Genomic DNA, 27,968 nt, shown 5'->3' with positions numbered 1-27,968 from the left:
AAAAAATAAAATGCCCCTAATTAATTATTCCACCTCAGGATACAACTGAATCCGGCATATGGAATAAGCTACTCTCTCTTTGTTTCCTTTTTTTTTTTCCTCAAAGATACGAGTTCTTTATAATGCTGTCAACAGGGCAAGGCCTGATACATGAAGTTCATATGAGCAAAGAAATTATATTTAAAAGATACATTAAAATGAATTTCCGCCCTAAAGAATGAGCAGTCCTTACTGCTACCTCTTCTAAAGAAAACTGGGCACTTGTATTAAACCTTCAATGACCAATGGAGCTGGATTCCCATTACGCACTTGAATAACCAAGGCTGACTCTTCTTCAGCAATAATATGATCGAACCATGACGCTTTGCCAGCTCGATAGGCTAGACCTTCAAAAAGTAAAGGGTTTGTGATGAAGACCCACAAATGACAATGCCAATCAAAAACAAATCCCTGGTGGTCTAGGATGACAACGGCAGTTGTACCTCTTCCAGTTATGTTAACAGCTACATCAAAAAGCTGTGACAGGGCAGTACCATCATCAGGACACTTCGAAAGGGTCCTTTATCCATAAGCATGGTTGATCTCAGACCTAAGAGGAGACTGAATCCAGATAGACACCGCATGAGGACAGAGAAAGAATAGATGATCTAATGTTTCACGAGCACCACAAAAGTTACAATGATGAATACGCCGATTGACAAATCCTTGCATGGAATGTGCTCCAAGCAAAACAACACAAGATACGGATTTTGATGGGAAGAGCTAGCTTCCAAAAATAATGTTTTCAGAAGATGAACTGGGGGCCTGGATCGTCATCTCAACTCTGGCGTGGGAAGGCCTTCAGAAAATGCTGCACCCTCCTCGTCCTCAAACTAATAGGAAGACCCAGGACATACTCAACGTCATCTCAAAATTTGCCCCATGAATGGATATATCCCATTAATTGGAGAGAGGATCAATGAATTGCGAGGCTGTAGTGATATGATACTGATGGTTAGAAATGACACTTATCTTCCACATGCTACTGATTTTGAAAACGACATTGCATTAAGACAAAACCATATCACCCATCTTAACAATACATTAATAAAAAGCACATCAAATATAAGTTCATCTTATTACAGCTTCCTAAATATTTAATCCAGCTCATTCCCATAGTAATCGCACCATTAATTAAAAGATTTTGAATCAAACTGAAGTCTACTGGATGATGTGAAATAACTCAGGACACTTTTAAATGATCAAACCGAGAGAGAGAACTAATTTATTTATTTATTTTTGGGGGGTGGGGGGCGCAAATCAACAGGGATATGTGGATAATATGATATGCAGAACAGATAACATTGTAGAGACAACTCCAAGTCAAATTTGTACACAACAAACTTCAATACAAAATTCATCTAACAAAACAGTAATCTGGTTAGAGATTATCCCTAGAGTGCAGGAACAATGGGCAGTCGGCATTCTTATTATCTGATGCCCATACCATACCTACCAGGGTAAACATTTTAAGGTTCCAAAACTGGCAACTCTACAAATTTTTTCCAATGTGGGACCCTTGAGTGTGATTACTGATGAGTATTTATACACAGAAAATGAACAACCGCTTCCTACCAAACTGCTTAGCATTTACAGTAGTAAAATTTCCCTACTTACACTGCAAGTGGACCAGATAAGTTGAATCCACCTCAACAATTATCCATCAGCACCTTGGCTCTTGCTTCAATTGGATCCCACTAGGCGAGCCAAACATCATTGACTGGATATGGCAAAAAAAAGGGGGTTACAACATAAAATTCGTTAAAGTTAAACAGAAAAAACAAAATCCATCTCTAATCTGTTCTATATCTTGAATTACTAGGTGATGTGTTTTCCATATGCGACAACCATTGATTGCATAACATAAGTAATTCTCAATAAACTGCAAAAATTGTCCACTATTTATCTTAGCAAGGGGTACTGGGAATGAATTTTAGGTAAAAACAAATCTTTACTGAAAAACACTGGCACAAACACAAGTACGATTTATAGTTGAGATAAATGATCATGTCTGTCAAGTGTGAAAATAATGCTAGATGATACACTTCAGAAGTAGAAGATACTACAAAGTCCGTCTACATGATAGAATGGGCATATTCCAAACAACATTTCATGAATTGTCATCCTGGGAAAATATTAAATGCAAGTCATTTCTGAAATAACTACACACATTGAAAGAAATGCAAAAGGCATATCATTTAGAGGGAACAAATGATTTCCACATGACATTTTTTTTGTAATTGTCAATCAAGTATCTGCATGAAAAAATCTATTACAATTAGATGCTTTTGGCTGGATTTACTCAAAGGTATACTAATATGGATCAATTTACACTTAAAAGTCTTTTTACCCTCCACCCCATTTAACTCTTGACACTAACTCCTCCTTTTTACTCTCTATTTTATATTGTTCATTTGCCCTAATAAATTTAATTTATTCTCTTTTTATATTCACCAATATTAAAAAAGTAATCATAACTAAGAAGTCAAATATGGTCAAGAATCATCATTTTTTTATTATTTCCTACACTTTTTTATCCAAGCAAATTTATGTGCACTTCCCTTGCATTTTCCTGGTAACACGATGAGCTTTTAGTTTATTTTTATTTATTTCCTTGGAAACCAAACAAGTTCAACAAATTTGTATTTGTTTATAGATTGAGGTTTTAATTTTTCAAACAATTTGAGGGTATTTAACTTAATGTTATTTTTATGCTGGTAGACAAGAAAATTGAAATTTTATCAGGAAAAGGGTGATGAGGAAATACAGAAAGTAAGGGACGCAGATGGAGGTGAACAATCAGGGCAAAGGATTATTGCAATAATATTTGTAGAGCAGAATGGCTCATTCAGTATTCTAAAAAGCAAATAGGTGGAATGCACTTAATCGAGATAAATTTCTAAAGAAAAGGTTAAAAACTGAAGAAGTCGATTAAAAAAAAAACTAAAGTTTAGCATTGGTGATTTCATTCTTTTTAATAACATACAAAAACGAAACAGAACCTTTCTAGTAAAAAATGCAAAATTTAGTCATAAACTTGCAGAAAACAAATGAAGTCATTGTTCAACTAGTTAAAGATCTCTCAAAACCAAAACAGCACATGCAAATCAAAACCGACCAAAATCATTGATTCATATGAAGATAAGAAAACTCATATTAATTCATATGTAATTCTAATCATCTGAAAAATAAACTACACAAATCAGTTCTACCTTTTTCCTTTATAATTCATATATCTTAATCTCCTTACTTTTTTCCCATCTTTTTCTTTCCCCCCTTCTCTACTCTTTTCTTTCCTATGAAGGATCACTAAACCAGATGACACAGTAGTGAAACAGAAGAGAAGAGAGGAAATTTTGAGAAAAATAACTCAATGATTCCCCTCTAGCTAATTAGGATATTTATACTATAGTATCCATAGATGTATAAATTAGGAAGAAAATTGTGTCAATCCCCTAATTATAGCTTATCGTCTTAGCACCTACTATGCATACAATCACTATAAATCTAGACTATTTACAGCAAGTATCTCACACACATCTTGACATATCTCAACACTCATCAAGCTAGTGTGTACATGTTATATACTCCAAACTTGTTACAAATACACTCAATTCGTGAACCTTGAAGAGATTTAGCGACGACATCTACTAGTTGATCATTTGCATTGATGAAACAGGTAGAAATACATCTTGACTCAATATTTTTCCCAATAAAGTGGCAATCCACTTCTATATGCTCTAACTTTTTATGAAAAACTGAATTTGATGCGATATAGAGAGCATCTTGATTGTCATATGTCAGCTTCATTTGGCCAATTTCACCATACTTCCAACTCTTGAAAAAGTTGCTTCAACTAAATAAGTTTGCATTCTGCTACTGCACTTAACCTTGCAACCACAACTTTCTTTTTACTCTTCTAGGATAAAAGGTTCCCTCTAATGATAATATAATATCTTAAAAGTAGATCGTTTGTCTAAAGGGATCTACCCAATCTGCATTTGAATACCCAACAATTTGTGAGTGACCCCTTGTCTTCACCAATCAAACCCTATCTTGGAGCTCCTTTAATATATATGAGAATACGGATGATTACATCCCAATGAGCAATATCTAGTCATCCGATAGTGAGAAAGTTGAGTTTTTCATTAGAACAAAGTGCAACAAGAATAATCATCAATAAAAGCAACAAAATACTACCATAACTTGGACTCTAAATATTAGAATACACAATGTTAAACATACTAGTAGCCCTGTTATTGACTCGCTTGGGAAATGCAATCTGAGTTTGTTTTCCAAGTTGACATAACTCACACTCGAAAAGAGACAAAGAAGAAAGGCTAAAAGCTATTTTTTGAAACTTAGCGAGTCTTGAATGTCCGAGACTACAGTGAATAAATTTAGTGTTAATGGTAGCAGTAGAAACAAAAGGATCTGGACAGTTATTGGAAGTAGAGAGCTGATAATCTTTATGACTCACATCCTACTCTAGTCATCTTCCCACTACTCTCAATAGTAAGGGTTATAGAATAATTAAGATTTTTAGTCAATTTACTAATCAAGATTATATTGCACGAACATTCAGAAGTGAATAAAAACAGTAGTTAAGGGAATAGAATGAAGGAGTTGTACTTTTCCTACTTTAACCAAAGTTTGAGAATTATTAGCTAATGCAACTTTAAATAGTATAAAAGGTGAAACAAAAGTAGAGAACATGGTGTGATTATTAGATGTATAATCAAAAGCACCAAAATTTGGGATCTACGGACCAACAGGTAAAGACTTAGGTAGACAAGTAAAGGAATTACAGAGTGCACAATGTTGGATGAAAAAGACTATAGCTTAGTTATTTGGCTTAGTTATTTGACATTGTAGGTATTCCTAATAGTCTGCTCCAGTTAACAGTGAACAAATCCAGTGCCCGAGATTTATTTTCAAATTGTGAAAGCAAGCCCTTTCCATCAAACTAGGCCATATGAACAGCTGATTTACCAATATTGTCAGAGTAGTTAGGCAGTGGTGGTCGGCATGCATTGCCCAATAAGTATCCCATGTGTGACCATTTTATCACATTAAGAGCAATGGGACTTTTTCCCTTTCCTTTTGCGATTACCTCCTTTTTGATTTCCATGTTGTATAACCAAGGCTAAGGATTCAACTTCAGAAGAGTCATTCCTACTAAAGGAGACGCGTAAAAGCTTGACTAACACTTCTTCTAGAATAGAAATAACAAGACTAGTAAAAATTTGGTCTTTCACAGGACCAACGTTAGACTGAAACCCAATCAATGCCAATACCATAAAAAAATTGTCTCATTGTTTTTCTTGTGCAGTGATATCATCAGTAAAAGGCATAAGAGAATTAAATTCATCTTTCAGTACCTGCACCTATCCCAAGTAATTGACCATGTCCTGATGATTTTGTTATAAGCGGACTACATCTGACACAGCTTCTTAAATCTGTTGCATATCATTAGTGCATGATGTTTTGGCCTTAGTCCAAACTTCGCAACATGCAATATTGAAACAAATTAAGCAGTTTGGAATTTACCAAATGCCACAGAAGACTACACATTTGAGCATCAATCTTAGCCAACTTGTTTTACTAGTAATAGGAATATTAGTAGCATTTCTTACCAAATGATCATCATATTCTGCCCTAAAAACCATAATTTTAGTGAAGCAGTACAAGACACATAATTATTTCTCCATTGCAATTTAACAATAATGATGTTTGTGGAGGTAGCAATTGAAAAGAAAGGCTTAAGAGACTCGGAACCTGTAATAAGGGCTTCCTATTTCTTAGACATATTGAAAGTGAGTTGGAAAATAAAAGAAAGTGTTTGGAGATTGGAGAAAGGCTTTGAAGCTGTTGGAACAGGAGATCTGAAACTTGAACAAGAGACCTGAAATGACTGTTCACCATGGATCTATGGAGGAGAGGTGGGCAAGTGATGGGACCCCACCCAGCTAGAGTAGCCTCTCCCTAGCAAGGCTGCTAGAGGTGTCACTGATGTGAAATGCTCGTCGGAGATGGGCTCACACGTCGATGCATGGAGGGGAGAATGGTGATGGCGCTTTGAGGATACAGTATGCCCATCTGAACCCAGCAAGGCTGATAGGCTGGGCGAAGACCAATGGACTTCTAGAAGGTCCCCAAAAGAGATGGCAGATCTGCCACTTACACAGAGAGCAATAGTTTTAGCTCTGATACCATGAAACAATCATGAAATGGAAGAGAGAGAGGAAGATATTGAGAAAAAAGAGATCGATGATTCCCCTCAAGCTAATTGAGGTATTTGTACTATTAACATGTTTACAAATTAGGAAGAGAATTATGTTAATCCCTTAATTATAGCTCATAATTTTAGCACCTAATCATCATATAATCATTACAAATCTAAACTATTTACAGCAAGTATCTCAAACATAACATATCTCAACACCTAATAATGAATGAAGATCAAGCTTTTCTTACTAGTCGTTTACTTGTCATTTAACTTGTTTTCTTGAAATTTTGTGGAAGATAACGGTGACAAATTTGCTATATCAGTACAGCATATAAGCTCAAAAATGTTGGAGGTCATAAAAACATAACTTGAATTCAATATATTTTATTTGTCTTTCATGTGTATTATCATTTATAATTGATTTAGAGAATTTGTACACTTCCAATTTTGTGAAACTAGTGTTCTGATTAATGGTGTATGGTGCTAAATTAAAAATATATAATGTCAGCCACTTGATCTAGGATTACAGTAGCCACCTGCTGGAAACAACAGGAAACCAATGAATTCAGATTTCTATAGCCCAGCATGACATTCGTGTAATATACAATTCAGTCAAACTGTACAAAGTTTACCTGAGCAGTCGTTGGTAATATACAATTTGCAAGATCCTCATTAATAGATTCAGGCAGTGGCGGCATCTGGCTCATTATGCCAGGCATCTCTCTCATGCTGCAAAACAAAAAATTAAAAACACAGCAACAAAAGGAAATAATAAATAAAATGGTATATAAATATAAATATTGAATTGAATATATTGATAAACATCCACATACTCATTCAGGATGGCAGTAATATTGTTCCTTGCGTGACAAAAGAGATCAATGTTATCCTGCAACTGTTTGTAGGAGTATATAAAACTAATATACCATTTCCAATGAAGCACAGCTATTATTTTAAATATTTAGTACGAAGGGGAAAAAAATAGCTCAAATGTTCAATAAGAAACATAAGTGGCATGTTGCCAAAAAAGGTTCCAAAGTGAAGAACCAGGAAATGAGTTTCATGAACACAAGCACCTAACAGTCAAACTTGGAAAATAGTTGATAAAAATAGAACCTCTTCAAATCACAAATAGTAATCATTTGTTAACTTATTTGCTAATCCCAACTAATTCTAGGAATATGATTTGATTTGATTTGATTAGGATCATTAATTATCTCTGTAATTATTATTTGATTATTTGCTTCCTGTTTAGATATAATTCTTTGTGTATAAATAGTCATATAAACCAATTGTAAATATTAAGAGTGAAATACAAGAATTCTCTAAATTTTCTCAAAATTCTTCATGATATCATAGCCTTTTCCTGATTTTAGGGTTCAAATTTAATTTTTTCCTCTTTAGGTTTTCAAAACCCTAGATCTACCCTTTTTGGTACTAACCCATCTAGGAGCCTTTCCTCCTCTCACTGTCGGCACCAGGACTGTCGCCGGCCGATCGCCCAACTCCGACACCGAAAAAACCCGCACGTGGGGCTCACGCGCCTCCCTTTCCTAGCGCGTGACCAATTGTCTGACGCTGCTTCGCGGCTCCGATCACTTCGGCGACGATTCCGACCATCTTTCCGGCCTTCCCGTGCCGCTACCCGGTCTTTTGGTGAATCGATTGGGCTCCCTTGTGTGTACAACCTTGGGTACCTCCTATTCTTTCACGGTTCACAAATCTTTACCATGGCAGAAGGTAAAAAGGTTTCGCTTCCTAACTTTGATTCCTCGTCCTCCGGTGCCACATCTAACTTTGTAAAGTCAGGTAATGCTTCCTCTCTTAATAATGTTCCATGGATTATCGATTCTGGTGCGAATAGACACATAACAGGCTCTTCTAAAGGCTTTCTCAATTATTTTCCTTCTCTAACCAAAGATAGTGTCAAAATTGTTGATGGCTCTTTTACTCCCATATCCGGTTCTGTTATTTGCACATCCAACATTAAATTATCATCTGTCCTTCATGTTCCCCACTTTCCTGTCAATCTTTTATCTGTCAGTGCTATTACCAATGCCCTTAATTGTAAAATTGAATTTTTTCCTGATCATTGTGTTATTCAGGATCTTCACACAGGAAAGAGGATTGGCAATGGTAGGCTGCATGATGGCTTATATATGTTAGAGGGTGATCTAGGTTCTTCGATATCTCAAGCCTGTTTTGGAAAAAATAAGGATGTCAATCAGGAAATAATACAGTGGCACAGACGGTTAAAGCATCTATCATTTTTTGCCTTAGAAAAACTTTATCCTAATTTGTTTGCTAGAACTCAATTTGATTTTCTATTTTGTGATGCTTGTGAGTATGCTAAACACACTAAAACATCCTATCCTTTGAGTCATAATAAAAGTCAAATTCCTTTTACAATTATTCATTCTGATGTTTGGGGGCCTACTCAAACTATCTCCTTGTCTGGTAATTGATGGTTTGTCACCTTTATTGATTGTTGCACTCGAATGACTTGGGTCTATTTCATTAATGCTAAAAGTGATGTCTTTTCTTGTTTTCAATCCTTTCATAAGATGGTTTGTACTCAATTTGATACTAAGGTGAAAATTTTGAGAACTGACAATGGAAGAGAATACATGAATAGTAGCTTTTTTGCTTATTTGGAGAGTAATGGGATAGTACACTAAACTAGTTGTCCTTATACTAGTGCTCAAAATGGCGTTGCTGAGAGGAAAAATAGACATCTATTAGAGGTAGCTCGATCTCTTATGTTCACCATGAATCTACCCAAAGCATATTGGGGAGATGCAATTCTTGCATCTGCTTATCTTATCAATAGAATGTCTCTCAAGACCCTTGACTTTATGAGTCCTTTGGCGGTTCTACAAGGGAAGAATTCATACATTGTTCCACCAAAAGTATTTGGGTGTGTTTGCTTTGTCCATACTAGGACGGCAGGAAAATTGGATCCCAAGACCCTTAAATTTGTGTTTGTTGAGTATTCTCCAACACAGAAGGGATACAAGTGTTATCATCCTCCCTCTAGGAAATACTTAGTTAGTATGGATGTTACCTTCCGAGAAACTGAACCTTACTTCAGTACCACCCACTCACCTCTTCAGGGGGAGAATAATGAGCAAGAAGAGGTGATCCCGAATTCTGTGATTCTGAATGATATGGTTCAACTAGAAAGTTTGAGTTCTAGTAGACAGGGGGAGATGTCCAATCAAGGAGAGAGAACTGGTCATTTGGACAAGCCAGATTTGAGAAGGTATTTGAGGAGAGACAAGGCAGAATAAGCTATTATGCAGTCTACTCAGAGTCAAGAATCTTCTCCTGGTGAGTTACCCAGTCATGAATCTTCTTGTGGTGAGTTACCCACAACTCTTTCTTCTGGTGAGTTACCCACAACTCTTGAATGTTTCAATGACTTAGATAAACCTATTGCATAAATAAAAGGGGTCAGATCTTGTACTAAACACCCTATTTCTAACTTTGTTTCTTATGAATCTTTATCTCCTTCCTATAGAGCCTTTGCCTTGTCTATTTCCTCTGTGTCTATTCCACAGGATTGGAAGAAAGCTCTTGCAGATCCTAAATAGAAGAAAGCAATGATTGAAGAGATGAAAGCATTGGCTAAAAATGAGACTTGGAAGCTTGTCACTCTCCCACCTGGGAAGAAACTCATTGGCTGTAAATGGGTGTTCACAGTGAAACACAAAGCTGATGGCACAATTGAACGGGTTAAGGCTAGATTGGTTGCTAAAGGATTCACCCAAACCTATGGAGTGGATTACCAAGAGACATTTGCCCCAATTGCAAAAATGAACTCAATCAGAGTTTTGTTATCCTGCGCAGCCAACTTGGACCGGGACTTGCAACAGTTTGATGTGAAGAATGCTTTGCTCCATAAAGATTTAGAGGAAGAAGTGTTCATGGAAATTCCTCCTGGGTTCGCTAATGAGAAGACACAAGGAAAGGTGTGCAGGTTAAAAAAGGCTTTGTATGGGCTAAAACAATCTCCTAGAGCTTGGTTTGACAGGTTTAGTAGAGCCATGGTGTCCTTTGATTACCAACAAAGCAATGCTGATCACACTCTGTTTATCAAACATCACAAGGGTAAGATCACCCTTCTTATTGTTTATGTTGATGATATAGTGGTGACAGGCAATGACAAAGAGGGAATCACTCAACTAAAGAGGTTGTTAGCTCAGAAATTTGAAATCAAAGATTTAGAAAAGCTGCAATATTTTCTAGGTATCGAGGTGGCTAGATCAGAAAAAGGAATTTTCATCTCCCAAAGAAAGTACATTCTAAATCCGTTGGAAGAATCTGGTATGATGGGGTGTAAACCAACAGAATCTCCCATTGAAAGTAATCACAAGCTGGAAGCAGAAAATGGTGAGTCTATGGATATTGGAAGGTACCAGAGATTGGTAGGAAGGTTGATTTATCTCTCACACACTCGACCGGATATAGCCTATGCTGTTAGCTTAGTCAGCCAATTCATGCATGACCCTCGCGAGACTCATATGCAAGTTGTACTTCGCATCTTAAGATACCTAAAGTCTGCGTCAGGGAAAGGGCTTCTTTACTCCAAACATAGTCACCTCCGAGTTGAAGTTTTTACAAAAGCAGATTGGGCAGGATCTCTCGATGACAGGAGATCCACCTCTGGCTACTGCACAGTTGTGGGAGGGAACCTTGTCACCTGGAGGAGCAAAAAACAAAGTGTTGTTGCTTGGTCAAGTGCTGAGCAGAATACAGAGCAATGGCCCAAGGTGTGTGTGAACTCTTATGGTTACAGAAGTTATTGGAAGAGTTGAGGTTGCTCGAGAGAAATAAGATAACTTTATATTGTGACAATAAAGCTGCTATAAGTATAGCACAAAATTCAGTCCAACATGACCGGACGAAGCACATTGAAATTGATCGGTACTTTATTAAAGAAAAATTAGTAGACGGTGTCTTGAGCCTAGTTCATGTGACTTCTACTGGGCAACTTGCAGATGTGTTTATTAAAGGGCTCAACAACAAGATCTACCATAACCTGATTTGCAAGTTGGGCATGTGCAACATCTTTGCACCAACTTGAGGGGAAGTGTTAACTTATTTGCTAATTCTAACTGATTTTAGGGATATGATTTGATTTGATTTGATTAGGATCCTTAATTATCTCTGTAATTATTATTTGATTATTTGCTTCCTGTTTGGATATAATTCTGTGTATAAATAGTCATATAAACCAATTGTAAAGATTAAGAGTGAAATACAAAAATTCTCTAAATTTTTCCAAAATTCTTCACTTTTCCATAAAAAATACTGTTGCGAATAGTCAATAGCATTTTGAAACATGTGCTGCAAAAGTTTCCCTATTACGTCTCAGCAAAGTTTTTGCTAAGCTTACTTATCTATGTATAATGGACAAAGAGATAGATTTGGTTTAGCTTGGTTCTTATGAAAATAAAAATGAACTCCACTTGTTCAATAATACATATTGAAAGAAATCATAGTAAAAGGAAATTGGACCAGACAAATCAAATGTCTTAGGCTTGTCTATTCAGTTTTGGTTTATGATACTGTAGAGTAAAGACTGATCTGCATCTAGCCAAAACCAAAGCAACCAAGTCTTGATCAACATAATTCAAAGCAAGCAAACTAAAATCAGACTATTTTAACAATTTTTCTCTAAGCAACTAAGAACATAAAAGTCAGCATTTAGCAACATTTAGGTATTTGTTATGCAGACAGAGAGAGTCAAAAGAAAGAAACAGAAATAACTATTGGGTGTTCAAATGTTGAGTGTGACTATGGAAGGACAGACCACAGGAGCCTGGGGAAGGGGGGATGGAATTAATTATAAAGAATTAGAATGAATTTTTTAACCCTACATATTAAATGTACATTTGTAATAAAAGTTTATGGAGTTCTTTTTATATCAAACAACAAACGGTTAAGAAGCTTATACAATCACTATTGACATGTGCAACAATCAAATCAAAATTCAGAAACTGACAATAAAAGTAAATTTAAAAGAGCACTGAACTAAATAATTTTATGGATATGCACAGATTATCAGATAGTGATAATGATTTAGGAGCTGACCTTCATGATTAAAATTATATCAGCAGTAGTGGGGCAAGGGGTGTTCTGATGGGATAATTGTAAACAGAGAGTAAGGATGACAAGAATAGTACTATGGTCAGACCAACCGTGTTATATGGGAATTAATGCTAGGCATCAAATTGAAGGTATGACATATGTTCAAGATGAGTATGACACAAGTACAGATGTTAAGATGGATGTCTAGGTTATGATCACATCAATGAGAGAATGCATGTAGCATATATTAGCCATAAAGTGAGAGATGACTGATTTAATTTTATCAATTGCATGCCCTCCTCTGTTTTTCATGGTGATATCTCTTATAACATTTTATTTCCCACTAAATATTTATTTCCTATTGAACCGCGTATCTTTAGATGTACTTGTTTTGTTCGCGATGTTTATCCACAGATTACTAAATTGGATCCCATGCACTCAAATGTGTCTTTCTTGGCTACTCTCGGCTTCAAAAAAGTATTGTTGTTTTTCTCCTGATCTTAATCGATATCTTGTGTCTGTTGATGTAACATTTTTTGAGTCCACTCTGTTCTTTCGACCATCATTTGCTTATGACACACGGGGAGAAAGATGACCTCTTGGTATACATCGTTCACTCTTTGTCTCATCCTTAGAATCTTTCTGCACCTTCCGCTCATGTGACAGGTCGCCCTCTCATTTTTCATATTTATTCCAAACGCCTAGAGGACTTTTAACTTCACTCTGCTACTAGCTTCTTCATCGGCCCCCACTGATCCTTCACCGTCTGACTTGGATCTACCCATTGCCCTTCGCAAAGGTAAATGTACTTGCACTCGTCCTATTTCGTCTTTTGTTTCTTATAGTCGATTATCCTCTTCTTTTCGTTGTTTCACCATTGCTTTAGATTCTATTTCAGTCTCCAAAACTGTTATTGAGGTTTTATCCCATCCTGATTGGCGTGCTGCGATGAAAGAAAAAATGATGGCCCTAGACTCTAATGGTACTTAGGAGTTGGTGTCCTTGCCCCCAGGAAAGCGGGCTATTAGGTGTAAATGGGTGTTTGCTATGAAAGTAAACCCTAATGAATTTATTGCTCGCCTCAAGGCCCGTTTAGTGGCCAAAGATTATGCTCAATCTCCAGTCGCCAAGCTCGCATCGGTTGAATTGTTTATTTCCTTGGCAACTACACATGATTCGCCTTTATGTCAACTGGATATTAAAAATATTTTTTTCCATGCTGACCTTCAAGAGGAAGTTTATATTAAGCAACCACCTAGTTTTGTTGCTCAAAGGGAGTTGGGCAAGATTTGTAAACTTTGATGGCTTGAAACAGAGTCCTCAAACATGATTTGACAAGTTTAGTGAGGTTGTCTGACAGGTTGGAATGCAGATAAGTAAATGTGATCACTCAGTGTTTTATAGAAATTCTGATAGTGAATTAATTCTGCTTGTAGTATATGTGGATAATATTGTTATCACAGGAAGTGATGTTGCTGACATTACATTTCTAAAGAAATTTCTCAAAACACAGTTTCATACAAAAAATTTGAGCTCCTTGAAATATTGTCTGGGCATTGAAATTATACAATGTAAGAAAGGCAATTTCTTATCTCAAAGAAAATATGTACTTAATTTGTTGACAGAAATAAGAAAATTAGGTGCTAAGCCTTGTAGTGCACCAATGACCCCTAATTTTCAACTTACCACAGAAGACATTGAGCCATTTGCAAATCCTGAAATGCATAGAAGGTTAATTGGCAAACTGATATTTAGTAAGTGTGGTGAGTCAGTTTATAGTTTCTCCTACTTTTGGTCAATGGGATGCTCTGGGACAGAGCTCCAGGACGTGGCCTCTTCTATGGTAACTATGGGCACTCAAACATTGGATGTTTTATTGATGCTGATTGGGCAGATTTAAAGGTTGATAGGAAGTCAACAATTGGATACTATGTTTTTGTGAGAGGTAAACTGGTCTCATGGACAAGTAAGAAGTAAAATGTGGTCTCTCGTTTTAGTGCTAAATCCGAATATCAAGTCATGTGTGAAGTCTTGTGGGTGCTGTTGAAAGAGGTTGGATTCACAAATTCAATGCCTGTTAAGTTGTGGTGTTGTGACAATCAAGCAGGACATGTCAGAACTGAAGAACAATTGGAGAATATTTTCACTAAAGCTCTAAATGGACTCGAGTTGATTACACATGTAATAAGTTGGCATGATTAATAGGAAGTAAATATGTGGATATAGAAAATAAATATTGATAAATTTGTTAGTTGTTTAATCTTAAGGATTGCATGATTATAGGCTTACAAAAGGATTCCTTTCCTTTCTAGATAAGGTTTTTCATGCATAAATATGTTATAATCTCTATTGTAATATAGACAAAAAATATTACTCTTCTACATAAATAAATAAAGCTTGAACACAATCTTGTGGGATAGGACTTAGCTTTCATTTTTAGCAAGCACAACTAAATTTGCAGTAAAGTAATAATAAATTTGTATGAGATTTTAGTGCTCATGGGTTCAATATACAAGAGAAGCACAAATGTAATTAATTTAAAAAAAAGAATAAATTACACTTTAGTCCTCGAATTCTAGCATAATTAATGGATCAGTCTCTGTATTTTTAAAATCGAACACTTAAATCCCTCTATAATCAGTCAATCCAAATAAGAGGTCCTTCCATCTATAATTTTGTTAGTCATCAGATCAATGGGAGAATAAACATTTTAAATACCTAAATACCCTCATGAATACTTAAATCCTTACTAATGTTGGTGAAATATTTTGTATTACGTAAACTACACTTTAATCCCTAAGTTTTAATATAATTAACAGATTACTCCTTATATTTTTAAAATTGAATCCTTAAATCCCTCTATATACAGTTCATCCAAAATTACAGTTCTTTTATCCACTGTAGACATCAGTTTAAAGCTAGTGAGTGGTCAAACTTCTGAAAATTACAATTTCTTCCTCAAATACCTTTTGTAAAAATCTACAATCTATTTAAAGGTTACATAGTACCACTTAAAAATGGCTGAAATTGTAAGTATTTTCTGAAAATTTTGAAATTATCAAGTACTGAAGTATTTTAATAAATGAAAATTGAAGAACAAAAAGTGTTAAAATTTAGTTGAATATGATAATCTAGATATAAGTTAATGGAACTCAAGTGTTCTTTCAAATGAAAAATAAAAGATCAAAATGCTTAAATTTTAATAGCTAAGAGAAAATAGATGAAACCCTAACTCTTTAATATTTTTAATTTAAAAAGAGGACAAAAAGACATTTTCATACTTTTAATTGTAAGAAATGCTTTTAATTGAAAGAAATGGATGAAAATATTGGAATCTAAATGGATTGATTATAGAGAGATTTAATTGTTCGATTTTAAAAATACAGGAACCTATCCGTTAATTATGCTAAAATTTAATGACTAACGTGTAGTTTACCCATTTAAAAGGGTAATAAATATATTTTCACACCTTTAACGGCAAAAATGGATAGAAGGACCCTATTAGGACGGACTGATTATAGAGGAATTTAAGCATTTGGTTTCAAAAATACAAGAATCGATCCATTAATTATGCTAAAACTCAGGAATCAAAGTGTAATTTACCCAAAAAATCAAGAACCACAAAAGGTTGAGTGAATTAAGTAACAAAGGAATAGTGTAAGGTTATCCAAATTTCATTCTTCACAAGGATAAGACAAAGGGGGTAGTATAAGCAGGTCTAGATTCATTCTTCACAGACGTAGAACACAAAATGATCTTATCTACATGAATTACTTATAAGCTAGCATTTATCGCTTGAAATAAATATGGGGATGGCGCACTCACCTTGAGCATTGAAAGGTTAGCTGTGATTTTACTAAAAGCTTGGGTATTTTGCTCCAAGAGATGCCTGGATGTACCACTTATTTCTGAAAACATCCAAGAAATAAATACAATAAGAAAGAACATATACTTTGAAACAGTAAAAATTAATTAACTTCTGCCTTAATTTAAATAAAAGAAGAATTATAGACAGCAACGTAAAAATGAACAAAACATATATTTTAGGAAGTATTGGATAAATCATGGGTAGTGTGGGAATTTAGAAGTATTGGTACATGATAACTAATTTCTTAACCTTGATTTATTTAAATAGTTAATTTTAAAAATAAACCTAATATTACTTATTTATCATTCTGAAGAATTTTAGGACAAATTTTGTGTGAATTTCAATTGTATTGATCTTTACAAGCTTTAGGTACTTATACACATAGAATCCTAATAAGGAACTTCACCTAATTTAGGAATATTTACAATATCACAGTGAATAAAATCCCTATGATCAAACCTAATTAGAACCCAAAGGGTATAACTACCCATTTAGTAGTTGAATCTTCCTAATTAACCGAATTTGCAATGGTCAATATTCTGACTCAAGTCTAAAGATGTAATAGGTGTTGCCATTGAACCCTTTGATAAATACATCATTTAGTTGTTTGTCGAAAGTCACATGATTTAATCTCAAAACACCATTTGTTAACTTCTCTTTAATGAAATGTCGATCAATCTCTATGTGCTTCATTTTGTCATGTTGAACCGGATTGTGAGTTGTACATATGGCAATTTGTTGTCATAGTATAAAAGCAATTTATCCCTCTCCAACAATTTCAATTCCTCCAGCAATCTTTAGAACCATAGGAGTTCACACATACCTTGTGCCATAGCTCCATACTCAGCTTCAACACTTGATCGAGAAACGACACTTTACTTCTTACCTCTCCAAGTGACAAGATTTCCTCCTACAAGTATGCAGTAACCAGTGGTTGACCTTCTATTATCAAGAGATCCAACCAATCTGCATCTATGAATGCGGTAATTTAGAGATGATCGTATTTAGAGAACAGGAGACCTTTTCCAGGAGCAGACTTCAAGTATCAGAATGCGAAAGACAACTTGCATATGAGGTTCCTAAAGATCATGCATGAATTGATTAAGTTGACGGTATATGCTATATCTAGTCAAGTATGCAAGATACAAATCAATTTGGCTACCAATCTCTAGCATCTGCCAATATCTACTGGTTCACTGATCCCTGCTTGTAGCTTGTGATTGCTTTTAACAGGAATTTTTACTATTCTGCAACCTAATATACCAGTTTCTTCTAAGAGATTCAAAATATTTTTGCTTTGAGATGTAAAGATTCCCTTCTTCAATATAGCTACCTCAATTCCCAGAAGATATTGAAGTTTTTCTAAGATCCTTAATTTTGAATTCCCGAGCCAGAAGCTTCTCCAATCGAGCCATCTCTTCTTTGTCATCTCCTGTCATTGCAATATCATCAACATAAACTATCATAAACTATGAGGAGTAATTTCACCCTTATGATGTCTAATAAACAGGGTATTATCAGCATTATTCTGTTGATAGCCAAAGGAAACTATAGCTTTGCTCAATCGGTCAAACCAAGCTTTAGGTGACTGCTTCAACCCATACAAAACCTTCTTTAGTCTGCACACCTTTCTTTGTGTATTTTCATTAGCAAATTCAGAAGAGATTCCATATACACTTCCTCTTCTAAGTCTCTTAGTTTTTAGAAGAAGACACTGTTGTAAGTTTTTATGTGTAGTAATATTTTATCTGCCATAAGAAAGTTTTTATGCCTAGTAATATTTTATCTGCCATAAGAAAACTAGTTTTAATAGACTTAACTAATAGACAAGAGGTATTACGCTTTAAAGATGAGCTTATTCAAGAAGGTAGGGAATTATACAATTACCATGTTGTCAACCATAATGAACACTGTGACTGTAGAGAATACCAGCGAACTCTGAGATTATTTAATGTTATTTTAAACTATTTATATCAGCTATTAAGAAACGATAATTTTTAAGCTTTTAATGTTAATCTTTGATCTAGTTTGTTAGATTTAGTTGCGCTAGCTTCACCTATTGGTATCAGAGCCTGGTTAGAGAAGAGTTGATCCTTTAAGTCTAGTGAAACCCCAAGTCGCGTATCCCTTAGCCGTGATATCTGAGTGTTTTAGGCGTTGGGAGTAAATCGTTGACAGTGATCTAGACTAAATGGATAAACTATTTGATAACCTTTCTGGTCACTCTAGGAGTTCTAGTTCTTCTAGCTCTAAGACAAGCAATAAGAAAAGAACAAAAAATAAAGAAATTTTATTAGCGTCTGAAATAGATAGTAATCTAAATAACTGGAAATTACCGCCTATGTCTTCTAACCTTATATATAAGTCTACTTTGAATATTTTTAAATCTGATTATGTTGTAAAGACAGTAGAACAGGCTACTCCAGTACATGAAGGATTTCAGTCGATGAGTTTGCTATCAGAAGAACTCATTCAAAAACATCTGGAAAAGTACCTATTCCTGCACATCGGAATGGTACAGGTAGCGGTAAAACCCGCAACAAGGCTGGGTTTAAATACAGCAGTCATACTGTGTGTCAGAGACGAGACACAACAAATTCAATGACTCCTTATTAGGAGTAGTGGAATCTTCGCTTTGTGATGGACCGATCTATTTTTCGTGCTACCCCAATCTTACTTTGTCCTCACATCATGAAGACGTTGATTCTAAACATTAAGACTTCTGGGTATGATATGATATCCGGATCTGAGAACCTGATAGTTATATACAGGATCCATTATACGGCCATGAACACAGTAATCCCTAATCTAAGGGAAGAAGCTATCAAGCTGATTACTCCAAAAGGCACAACCACCCGGTTTGTGACTAATATGTCAAAAGGAAATCTAATGGTGCCAAGGTCTATACAATGGGATCAAGTTAATTTACCTGATAGTTGGATCCTAGAAGAAGCAATACCTCCTAAAAAGGAGGAATCTACATCTGTGCAATCGATTGTAGAAAGTAAAGAAGGAGCTGTAGCAATTTCTTTTGCCAGAAGCAGAAGCTTGGCTGGGGGCAGAAGATCGTTCTCAGGAGCATCTGTTTTGTCAGAACCAATCCTACCAAGATCATCGGTGTCAAACTTGGAATCCCTAACCAGATGTAATTGGTCTGCATAGATCTGAAGAGAAGGTTGCTCAACCAGTATACGAGAAACCACATAGTCCCACTCCATCTGATATGGGCTATGACAACGACAGCATTCTCTCTAAACCATTTAAAATAATGGTATTAGAAAAGGAAGAAACACCATTTAATAAATGGTTCTGTCTGAATTTCCCTAAAAGGGAACAAGAATTGTGGAGCCAGAGATATGATGTCTATAAACACCAGAAGAATGGGATTAAATCTTTCCCCGAATTCCTAAAGCACTGTTTGTCCCTAAAAGGGAAAAGCTATCCTAACTTTGAGGATACCATCTTTTTAAGCACTCTTGAAACAGCATACAAAAATTTTCTTACTCCACAGGAAAAGATTATTAAAGATGTGCATCCACCCTTGACAGATCTTTCTTACAAGATATCCGAAAATTCCTAGGTAGAGTGCATCCCGTTTGCTCACCAAAACAGTGAAAATCCCATAGCAAAGCAACAAAATTTCACTAACTTGAGTCTCCATACCATTGGCCAACAGTTAAACCGAGTAGAAAACCAAGTCTCCAAACTAAAAACCCCAATAGAACCTATACCTCCAACTATGAAAGGAGAAACCTTTGGAACCAAAGTAGAAAAGAAGGTGTTGTTCAAGCCCATGGACACGGAAAGTATAGGATTACAATTATCCTCAAATGACCATTAAGAGATTCTGGATGAGCTAACTAAAAGGTTAGCAAAGCTGGGGCTAAAAGATGACAAGAAGAAAGCGATAGTTCCATTAACTATGGAACCAGTGCCAGAACCAGAGCTGGAATCATCAAGGGAAAACTCTTCTAATTCAAAAGAGGAAGAAGAAACCTACATAAACCAAATAGAAATGATGCTAAAAGCATCCGAGCCTAATGAGGTTAACAGGATAACGTATCCTAAGCCGCAATCAACCATGGAATTAAAGTCGTATTACCCGAGACCGTCACCAGTCAATTTACAATATGAAGATACAAATTACAACTACGTACATTATGACGGTACCTCCATTGTAGAATGGAACATTGACGGACTATTTGATTACCAGATCAAGAATAAGATCTTCTCCCATTAAAAGAATAACATTAAAAGCTTAAAAATTATCGTTTCTTAATAGCTAATATAAATAGTTTAAAATAACATTAAATAAACTCAGAGTTCGTTGTCACAGTGTTCATTATGGTTGACAACATGGTAATTGTATAATTCCCTACCTTCTTGAATAAGCTCATCTTTAAAGCGTAATCCCTCTTGTCTATTAGTTAAGTCTATTAAAACTAGTTTTCTTATGGCAGATAAAATATTACTAGACATAAAAACCTTCTTATGGCAGATAAAATATTACTAGAGATTCCAGATAAGCAAAAAAAAAGACCATCCATGTACTTTTTGTCATTATTAGTTCTTAAAACTTTTATCTTAACATCCAATTGACTATAAATCATCTTGTGAAAATATTGAAAACAAGAAAATACTTCACTTTTTGCCTTTATCAAATAAACCCAAGTCATTCAAGTGCAACATACAAACTAGCGATTAACATATAGAGATACAGTCTAAGTAGATCTCCAAACATCAAAATGGATAGTTATAAAAGGAATCGTACTCCTATTGTTACTCAAAGGATAAGAGTTTCTTATATGCTTGGTATACTCACAAGTATCACAAAATAAAAATTGAAATAGTTTTGAAAAATAAACCAGGATAAAGCTTTTCTAAAGTAAAAGTATAAAAGGATGGATATCCTAATCGTCTATATAATTTTCTAATTAACATCCGTATTTTCTCCAATAAAAAAGCCCTGAGACGAACTAGAATTTGGATTTTTTTTCAACATACACAAGCCATCATGCAACTACCATTACCAATCTTCTTTCCAATTTGAAGGTTCTGAATAACACAATGGTCAAGAAAAAATTTAATTTTATAGATAGGATCTTTGATAAGAGCACTGAATAAAAAATTAACCGAAAAATGAGGAACATGAAGCAGAGGATAGCTTAATATTTGGAGTACAATCAACAAAACGGATTCCAGAGACCGGAGTGAGGGAACCATCAGCAATTCTGACAATATCTTTTTTGAGACATGGAAGAAAATTAAGAAAGCTTTTAGCAGAGCCAGGCGTGTATCTATTTATATCAGAATCAATAATCCATAGAGCACTATCAAGAGATGACATATTAGAAAACAGCAACAAAGCGAACACAAATTCAGAAAAGAGGTTGCCCAATGAAAACAAATACCCAACCAACACCCAACTCAGCAAGAAATCCTTTTTATTTCTGCCATGGTAAGGAGCAACAACAAAGCTAAAAAAAATACCAAAAAAACAGGTAAAATACTGCCCTGAATCAACACCAAATCCAACAAGCAACGGTAGGAAGAGGTCAGAAATAGAGGTCTAGACTCAATGACGATGGTCAGACGTGAAGATCTACACCAGAAACAAGCTCACGCAACGAGGAAGGGTGGCGCGAGTCACACAAACCGAGATCTCGATCACCAGAGGCTGGCCATCAGCCGACAATAGGTCTATAACAGTGCTAGAGTGGTCAGTGATGACAAGAAACAAGTCTAGGTAGAAAAGTACCAATTTTGGTTGCCTAAGGTTTTAAAGGGTCAAAATTGAAAAAACCCTAAATCAGGCACAAGCTCTAATACCATGAAGAATTTTAGGATGAATTTTTCTGTGTGAATTTTTATTGTATTGATCTTTATAAGTTTTAAATATTTATATACAAAAAACCAACCTAATTAGGAATTTCTACAATATACCTAATTTAGGAATATTTACAATATGGTAGTGAATAAAATCCCTATAATTAAATCTAATTAGAACCCAAAGGATCTGTCCATTTAGTAGTTGAATCTTCCTAATTAACCAGATTTGTGTTGGTCAACACATTCATTTATTAAAGACATTCCTTACTGGTCAATATATGATCTTAAGGTTGATAACAATAAGCCATTTTATTTTATTTTTTTTCCGGAAAAAAAAAAAATTCAAGGTAACATGATGCTACATGTTTGGTGCATGGTTACTTGGAATGTGGTATATGGTATGCCACTTAGCTAGATATGAAGTACATAGGATGTAGGCTGAGTTGATGTAACAATCTGGAAATTGGTATGTGATCGATATTTAATAACCTCAAATAAATTATTTTTTTTACTTTTTTATAACTTGTACATTTTGCAATATTAATATTATTAAAATGAAGCCCTAAAATCTTTTTTAATATACAATTAGGTTTACAATTAAATTTAACAATATAAATAATATTTAAATACAATGGGCCTTTAACTAAATTTAACAATATAAGTTGATTCAACAGGCATATAACTTCTGGTTTCATCAATTGATTCAATGTGCCTTGTGTTGACACCCAAATCTCAATTAACCCATTAGATTTAAAGATATGTAAACCGGGGAAAAAAGTCAGAGAATGATGCAAATAACAAAGCAGAAATGCCCCTTCCTCCAAAGTTGAAGTCCCAACACACCTAAACATAAACTTATGAAAGTTATTATGCACTTGTCTTTTCTAGGCTTTTTTTGGCACGATATATGACATTACAGAGGTAAAAATGACAACGAAATTTCTTTGAGAATGAGTACAAGAGTAGAACACCTCTTCCTCCCTGAACTCTCACCCTGTCTTTCCTGTAATTTAAGTTGAGCTACTGGATCACTCATTTTAGCAACCTGGGCTGTAGCCCTTCATGGATTGGGACGCAATGTTTCACAAATTGGGATGAACAAACTAGATTGTGCAACTCAATGTGTCCAGCAAATCTGGTATCTATCATTTGATATGCAAACACAACATAATGCCCTTAAATAGGCACAAAGAAATAACAAAGTTGGGAAAAATAAAAATATCCTACCAAAATCTTGTCGAGAACTAAATTTCCATTATTTAAGAAAAAAAGAGAAAATAAACTCAAATTTATAACTAATCCTAATAAAAACCTAGATATTGGATTGGACATTCTCCAGTAGTCTACATTATAGTTGTCAGAGGCAAGGTTGTCGAACTTGCTTCTTTTAACCTCAAATCGATAAATGGGTAATAAAATTGTAAGGATTTTACAACATACTTAAAATACTCTTCAAAAAAATTATAATTATATTTCTATCAACATAAACATATAGAGAACTGATTTACAAATCTTCAGTTTCACTAAATACGCCCTTTTAACAAGCTTTTAAATTTTAAAGTCAGCTTTTGTCGTCAAAAGGCTAAACTATAATTAGTTAAAGCAGGAAAAATGGAAGGAAAACAAAGTATCAAGTTGTAGGTCCTATATTGTCATTCAAACATAAGTTGCAGAAAACATATATATATATTTGAAATACAGAAGAAAGACAGCTATCTATTGCCTTAAAAGAAAAAGAATGCTTAAGATTCTAATAAAAGATATCAAAAAACTAACCTTCAAAAGACAAGGGTTCACCTTGGTCTAGGTGGTGCATCATTTGAGGGTACATAGTTATGCTCTGTGGCACAGCTGAAGGCATATTCATCTTTGGCAATGATTCCACCAGTTTATCCTGAAGAAGCATGATCTTTAGAATACTGGTTCTTCAATCAACATTGCATCTTAAAGAATTAATTGATTCAATAAATAAAAACATCCATCAGATCTTTAAGGCTACACTACAAGTAAATAGAGTTGCAAATATTAAGTTCACTTCAGGTGAGCTGTTATAGCTTAAGCTTATCCAGCATAAGAAAGTAATCATCAGAAAACCAGCTGCCATAAAATTCTTCAACATGAAACTCATGCTGAAGCCTGAAAGTTTCATGACCAGAAATTGCATTAGTTCACTCTTGAAAATTTGTTGGATAGTGTCTCAAAAGTGCAAGAACCTTTTGAGATAACAATCATTTCATCCTGGTTAAGGCATAAGACATACAGATTTCTCATCTGAATGGCAGCCCCTTATCACAGTTGGCATGTTAATATAGGACAGGTTAAGGAACCAGCCTTTGATTGCTTTGTTGCTAGAGAATTCTCAACTAAGTGATGAGTTTTAGGATTATGATTCAAGGAAGAATGGAAGTCTATGGTTAGAAAATTGAATTACAGCTCGTAAGAGTGAGAAAAAGGGGGGAATTGGAGCTTCTAGCGGCCATGACCTGCAACCAAGAGACTGCAGCTGTTGCAGCAGAGAGGAAAGGACGAGAGGAAAGAGGGAAGAGAAACTAGGCATGAAGATCTTAAACCATATCAAAATACTCGAGTCCATTATCAAAATCCTATGAAAATAACCAAGTTATGCAGATAATTACAGAGATTTACATAATTAATCCCACTGCTACAGTGCTACTGTGATTATGTTATGGATAACAGATTAGAAATCTTGTACCTGGAAGATTCAAATCCTAATGAAAACTCTAAACTGATACTATATAGGATATGAAGCAAGCAACTGTCTAAATATTCCAAACGACAAAGGTTCTAAATAGTACTAAACCCTCAATATCCCAAACAGAAAATTTAAAAAGGAAAAAACAATTCATAATTAAGAAGTAAAAGACAAATTGACATAATAAACACGAGTCAGTCCAAACTGCTTATCCTATCCATGTAAATTATGACCAAGAAGGATACCCTTTTCCCCAGAAAATAAAATAAAGATAATATCGAAAGGCATAAAGTTGCAAAAGAAGTGTGCCAATAGGAAGGACCATCTCAGTGAATAACATTAAGGTCAGGCATCACATTGCCGTTATTCTTTCATTTAAATATTGTTGTCATATGACGATAAGTGAAACACCATGCACAGTGCTAAGGCATTTTCTTTTCTCCAAATGCATGAAACCAAATGATAAAATTAAAGAACTACTACAAAAAGTAAAACCAAATCCCACAAAGAACTTATGTACCTTCCTATTATTGCACATCTTTCCCAACACACATTCTTCTGCTTTCCTTCGCTTTCGCTGTGAAGGTTTTTCGTCAGTATCTATTAATTCAATTAAACACATCTAAGGTAAACGTTAAGCATGGAACGCATATAATATTTAACAATTAAAAAACTGAGGTATATAATACCTGTAGTGACTAGATTTTGTGCTTTGCTTTCAATTTGGTCAAAATTCTTTAATTTGTAGCACTTTTGTAATTAAACCTCAAATCTGATCTCAATAGAATCAAAGTGATCGAAATCCAGTTAAAGGCAACCAAAGTGTTTATTTTGGCTGCAAGATTTGAAATAGAAAAGAGAGAAAAATGAAGAAACAGAAGGCTAAAAAACATCAGCCTGTGGAGTCCCTAGAAAGCTAAAAGGGCAAGATACCATTGGGCCACAACAGATTTTCCAGCAAGCCTCTCACTAGATTCTAGTGACATGGTTCAATTGAGACTGAATTAATGTTTGAGGACCAAATTGATACCAAATAAAGATCAGTGAACAAATAGAAACATACTGTTAGTCAATTACCACAGGTTTAATCCACCATTAAAAACTTTATGAACAAAAAAGGAACAAAATTGATCAGATACCAGACAAATACATTAAGATGCACTTTCTTTAACAAGATCAAAAAAACTATTGATCTTATTCCTTTTTTTTTACTTTCCATTTCATAGAGAATTAGGTAACATTAGCCAAAGATCCTCTTCAATTCACACCATTTTTCCATAAATTCTTCTTAAGTTGCAGCTTTTGGTGCAAGGCCAAAGTTCAAAATGATAATAATGAAGAAAAAAATAAATTCCAAGCTTAGCACTTCTCAACTTTCAACAAAAGGAATTCTGGTATTTCTTCTTACTTAGGGGCCAGAAAAAGCATTAGTTTATATGCTTCTATTTGAGAAATGAACATAAAGAAAACCAAAATACTAATAAGAATAATATAGCAGCAGCAGCAGCAGCAGAAGCAGAATTTTAGCAACAAAAACAAGGGCTAACCAACAAAACCCACCACATAACTTAAAAGTAATAATATGACAGCAAAGACATGAGAGACATCATGACAGGGAGAAAAGACCCTACCGTCATCCACCTACTCCTTAATGCAACGTCACGCACAGTTTTGTCAGGTAATGTGGCAGCAATCTTTATGTATTTCAAAATACTTGGCTCATCAGCAAAACTACATGTTCAAAACAAATTATGAGTGAGTGAAAATTAAAATATTAAAATATAGAATAAAAGTAAATCAAACTTAGCCCAGTAGGAAAGCAAACATGCAGTGTAAATAAAAGACATAATCAAAGGAAATTTTCATACCAAGGCTAATAAACAAGGTAAGCAGTCATTTCAACATCACCATGGAAATATAAATCTTATAAGGTAGTAAAATCAAGTAGGCTGAAAAACAATTGCCAATATTCACGAGGATATCTGAGCAAATCACCATATTATGTATAGTTATACACATAAAACCAGAAGCAGCAAGTATTTTTATGTGCAGTTAATAATTGGCCAGTCCACATTTTATTTCTTTCTTGACCTAAGGAAATATCACATAAATCCCCTCCTAAACAAGTCCAAAACATCTCACCTGGAAAAAAAAAAAAGGTTGAATATCTACCCCAAGTTAATTAAAAACGTAAAATCAGCAACAACACAGTAAAACCGTTGTTACTTTATTTAATTCTTAATCTTTTAATTTATAGGAAGAATGGATTTGAACCATCTTGGCTAGTACGTTAACAGTATTACAAGACATAAAAATTTTCAATGAGCATGTGCATAAGCACATAAAATATATGTAGCAGTTATCTAGAAAATAAATAAGGAAAAAACACATCCCAAAAACCAACTACCTACTTGCTAAGGCCTTCCTCCAATTTGTATTGTTCGTCAACAGACCACTCAACAGCCAGGCCAGTATCATGCTTGATGTCAGGGGCAATACCAAGAAGAAGAGAAGAAGCAGAAGAATTGACAGCTTGAACATGAAGAATTCCAGGAGGTCTGTTGTTAAACATGCCAGAATTTCCCGGCAAAATTACAGTATTAGCACTAGTATTCATCCCAAAGTAACTCCCCATCGGAAAAATCTCTGAAGAACTATTTATTGCATTGGATTGAAAAGATATCGCATGCCGACTGAAAGCAGAGCCCAAAGCTTCTTCACGGCGAAACCCAGTATTGTACTCCGCTGCCATATTATCGGCTAAATTCTCTAACACACCATAGTCCCACAGAACTCATAACTCAAATCTCACACTTCACTTGCTCTGTTAGTACTCGTAGAATCTTCACCACTAATAAAACCTAAAATAACTGATGAATCACAACAAATGCCCAACAGACTTCACAAATCAGACTCCAATACATTAAAAATACACAGCTTCAAACTTCAAAAATCAAAATTCAAGAAGTAACTAAACTGTAAAACAGTTAGAAAATGGGATGTGGGGGTGAGAGGAGGGGAGAAAGAGAGGGGAAGACGTTGAGTTACCTTTTGAGGGTCACTTTCCGACGGAGCCCTAAGTTGGGCTAATTTGCCCTTTGCATATGCCTTTTTCTCTCAGTCGTTCCTTGCGCTCCCACCTTTTTCCTTTTGCCGAGACTCAGTTGTCAGTTGTTGGTTTCTCAGGGTCTGTTTTG

At 35.0% G+C, this 27,968-nt stretch overlaps 1 protein-coding gene across 9 annotated transcripts; it reads right to left on the bottom strand.

Annotated features, from left to right (window-relative positions):
• On the bottom strand, positions 1-27,968 carry LOC110624769. 9 transcript variants are annotated; one of them, XR_006352369.1, is made up of 11 exons: positions 27,820-27,968; positions 27,183-27,641; positions 26,403-26,502; positions 25,292-25,348; positions 23,835-23,952; positions 16,187-16,269; positions 7,102-7,163; positions 6,901-6,997; positions 1,657-1,759; positions 483-971; positions 1-386 (listed from the first exon to the last, which is right to left on the bottom strand). XR_006352369.1 is itself a non-coding variant. In XM_021770074.2 (10 exons), exons 2-9 carry the CDS (start codon positions 27,521-27,523, stop codon positions 1,703-1,705), a joined length of 915 nt encoding a protein of 304 aa, XP_021625766.1. In that variant the 5' UTR covers positions 27,524-27,641; positions 27,820-27,968; the 3' UTR covers positions 1-971; positions 1,657-1,702. The 9 variants fall into 9 exon arrangements, 6 of the variants coding, with proteins under 6 accessions (XP_021625766.1, XP_021625765.1, XP_021625768.1 ...); XM_021770074.2 differs by having other exon boundaries at positions 1-971; XR_006352370.1 differs by lacking the exons at positions 1-386; positions 483-971 and adding an exon at positions 5,421-5,498 and having other exon boundaries at positions 1,314-1,759.

The sequence above is a fragment of the Manihot esculenta genome, chromosome 10 (genome assembly GCF_001659605.2).
Source record: "Manihot esculenta cultivar AM560-2 chromosome 10, M.esculenta_v8, whole genome shotgun sequence".
NCBI lineage: Eukaryota > Viridiplantae > Streptophyta > Magnoliopsida > Malpighiales > Euphorbiaceae > Manihot > Manihot esculenta.
The sequence above is the reverse complement of the archived record's forward strand: the minus strand, read 5'-3'. Positions and strand labels throughout refer to the sequence as shown.

Bases quoted from the DNA above. Each gene is read 5' to 3' on its own strand.
- LOC110624769 (XM_043961278.1), bottom strand. From the start codon at position 27,523: ATGGCAGCGGAGTACAATACTGGGTTTCGCCGTGAAGAAGCTTTGGGC. The intron at 23,953-25,291 runs GTACATAAGTTC...ATGCTTCTTCAG, and splicing joins AGATGTGCAATAATAGGAAG to GATAAACTGGTGGAATCATT. The intron at 6,998-7,101 runs GTATGTGGATGT...TTTGTTTTGCAG, and splicing joins ATTACTGCCATCCTGAATGA to CATGAGAGAGATGCCTGGCA.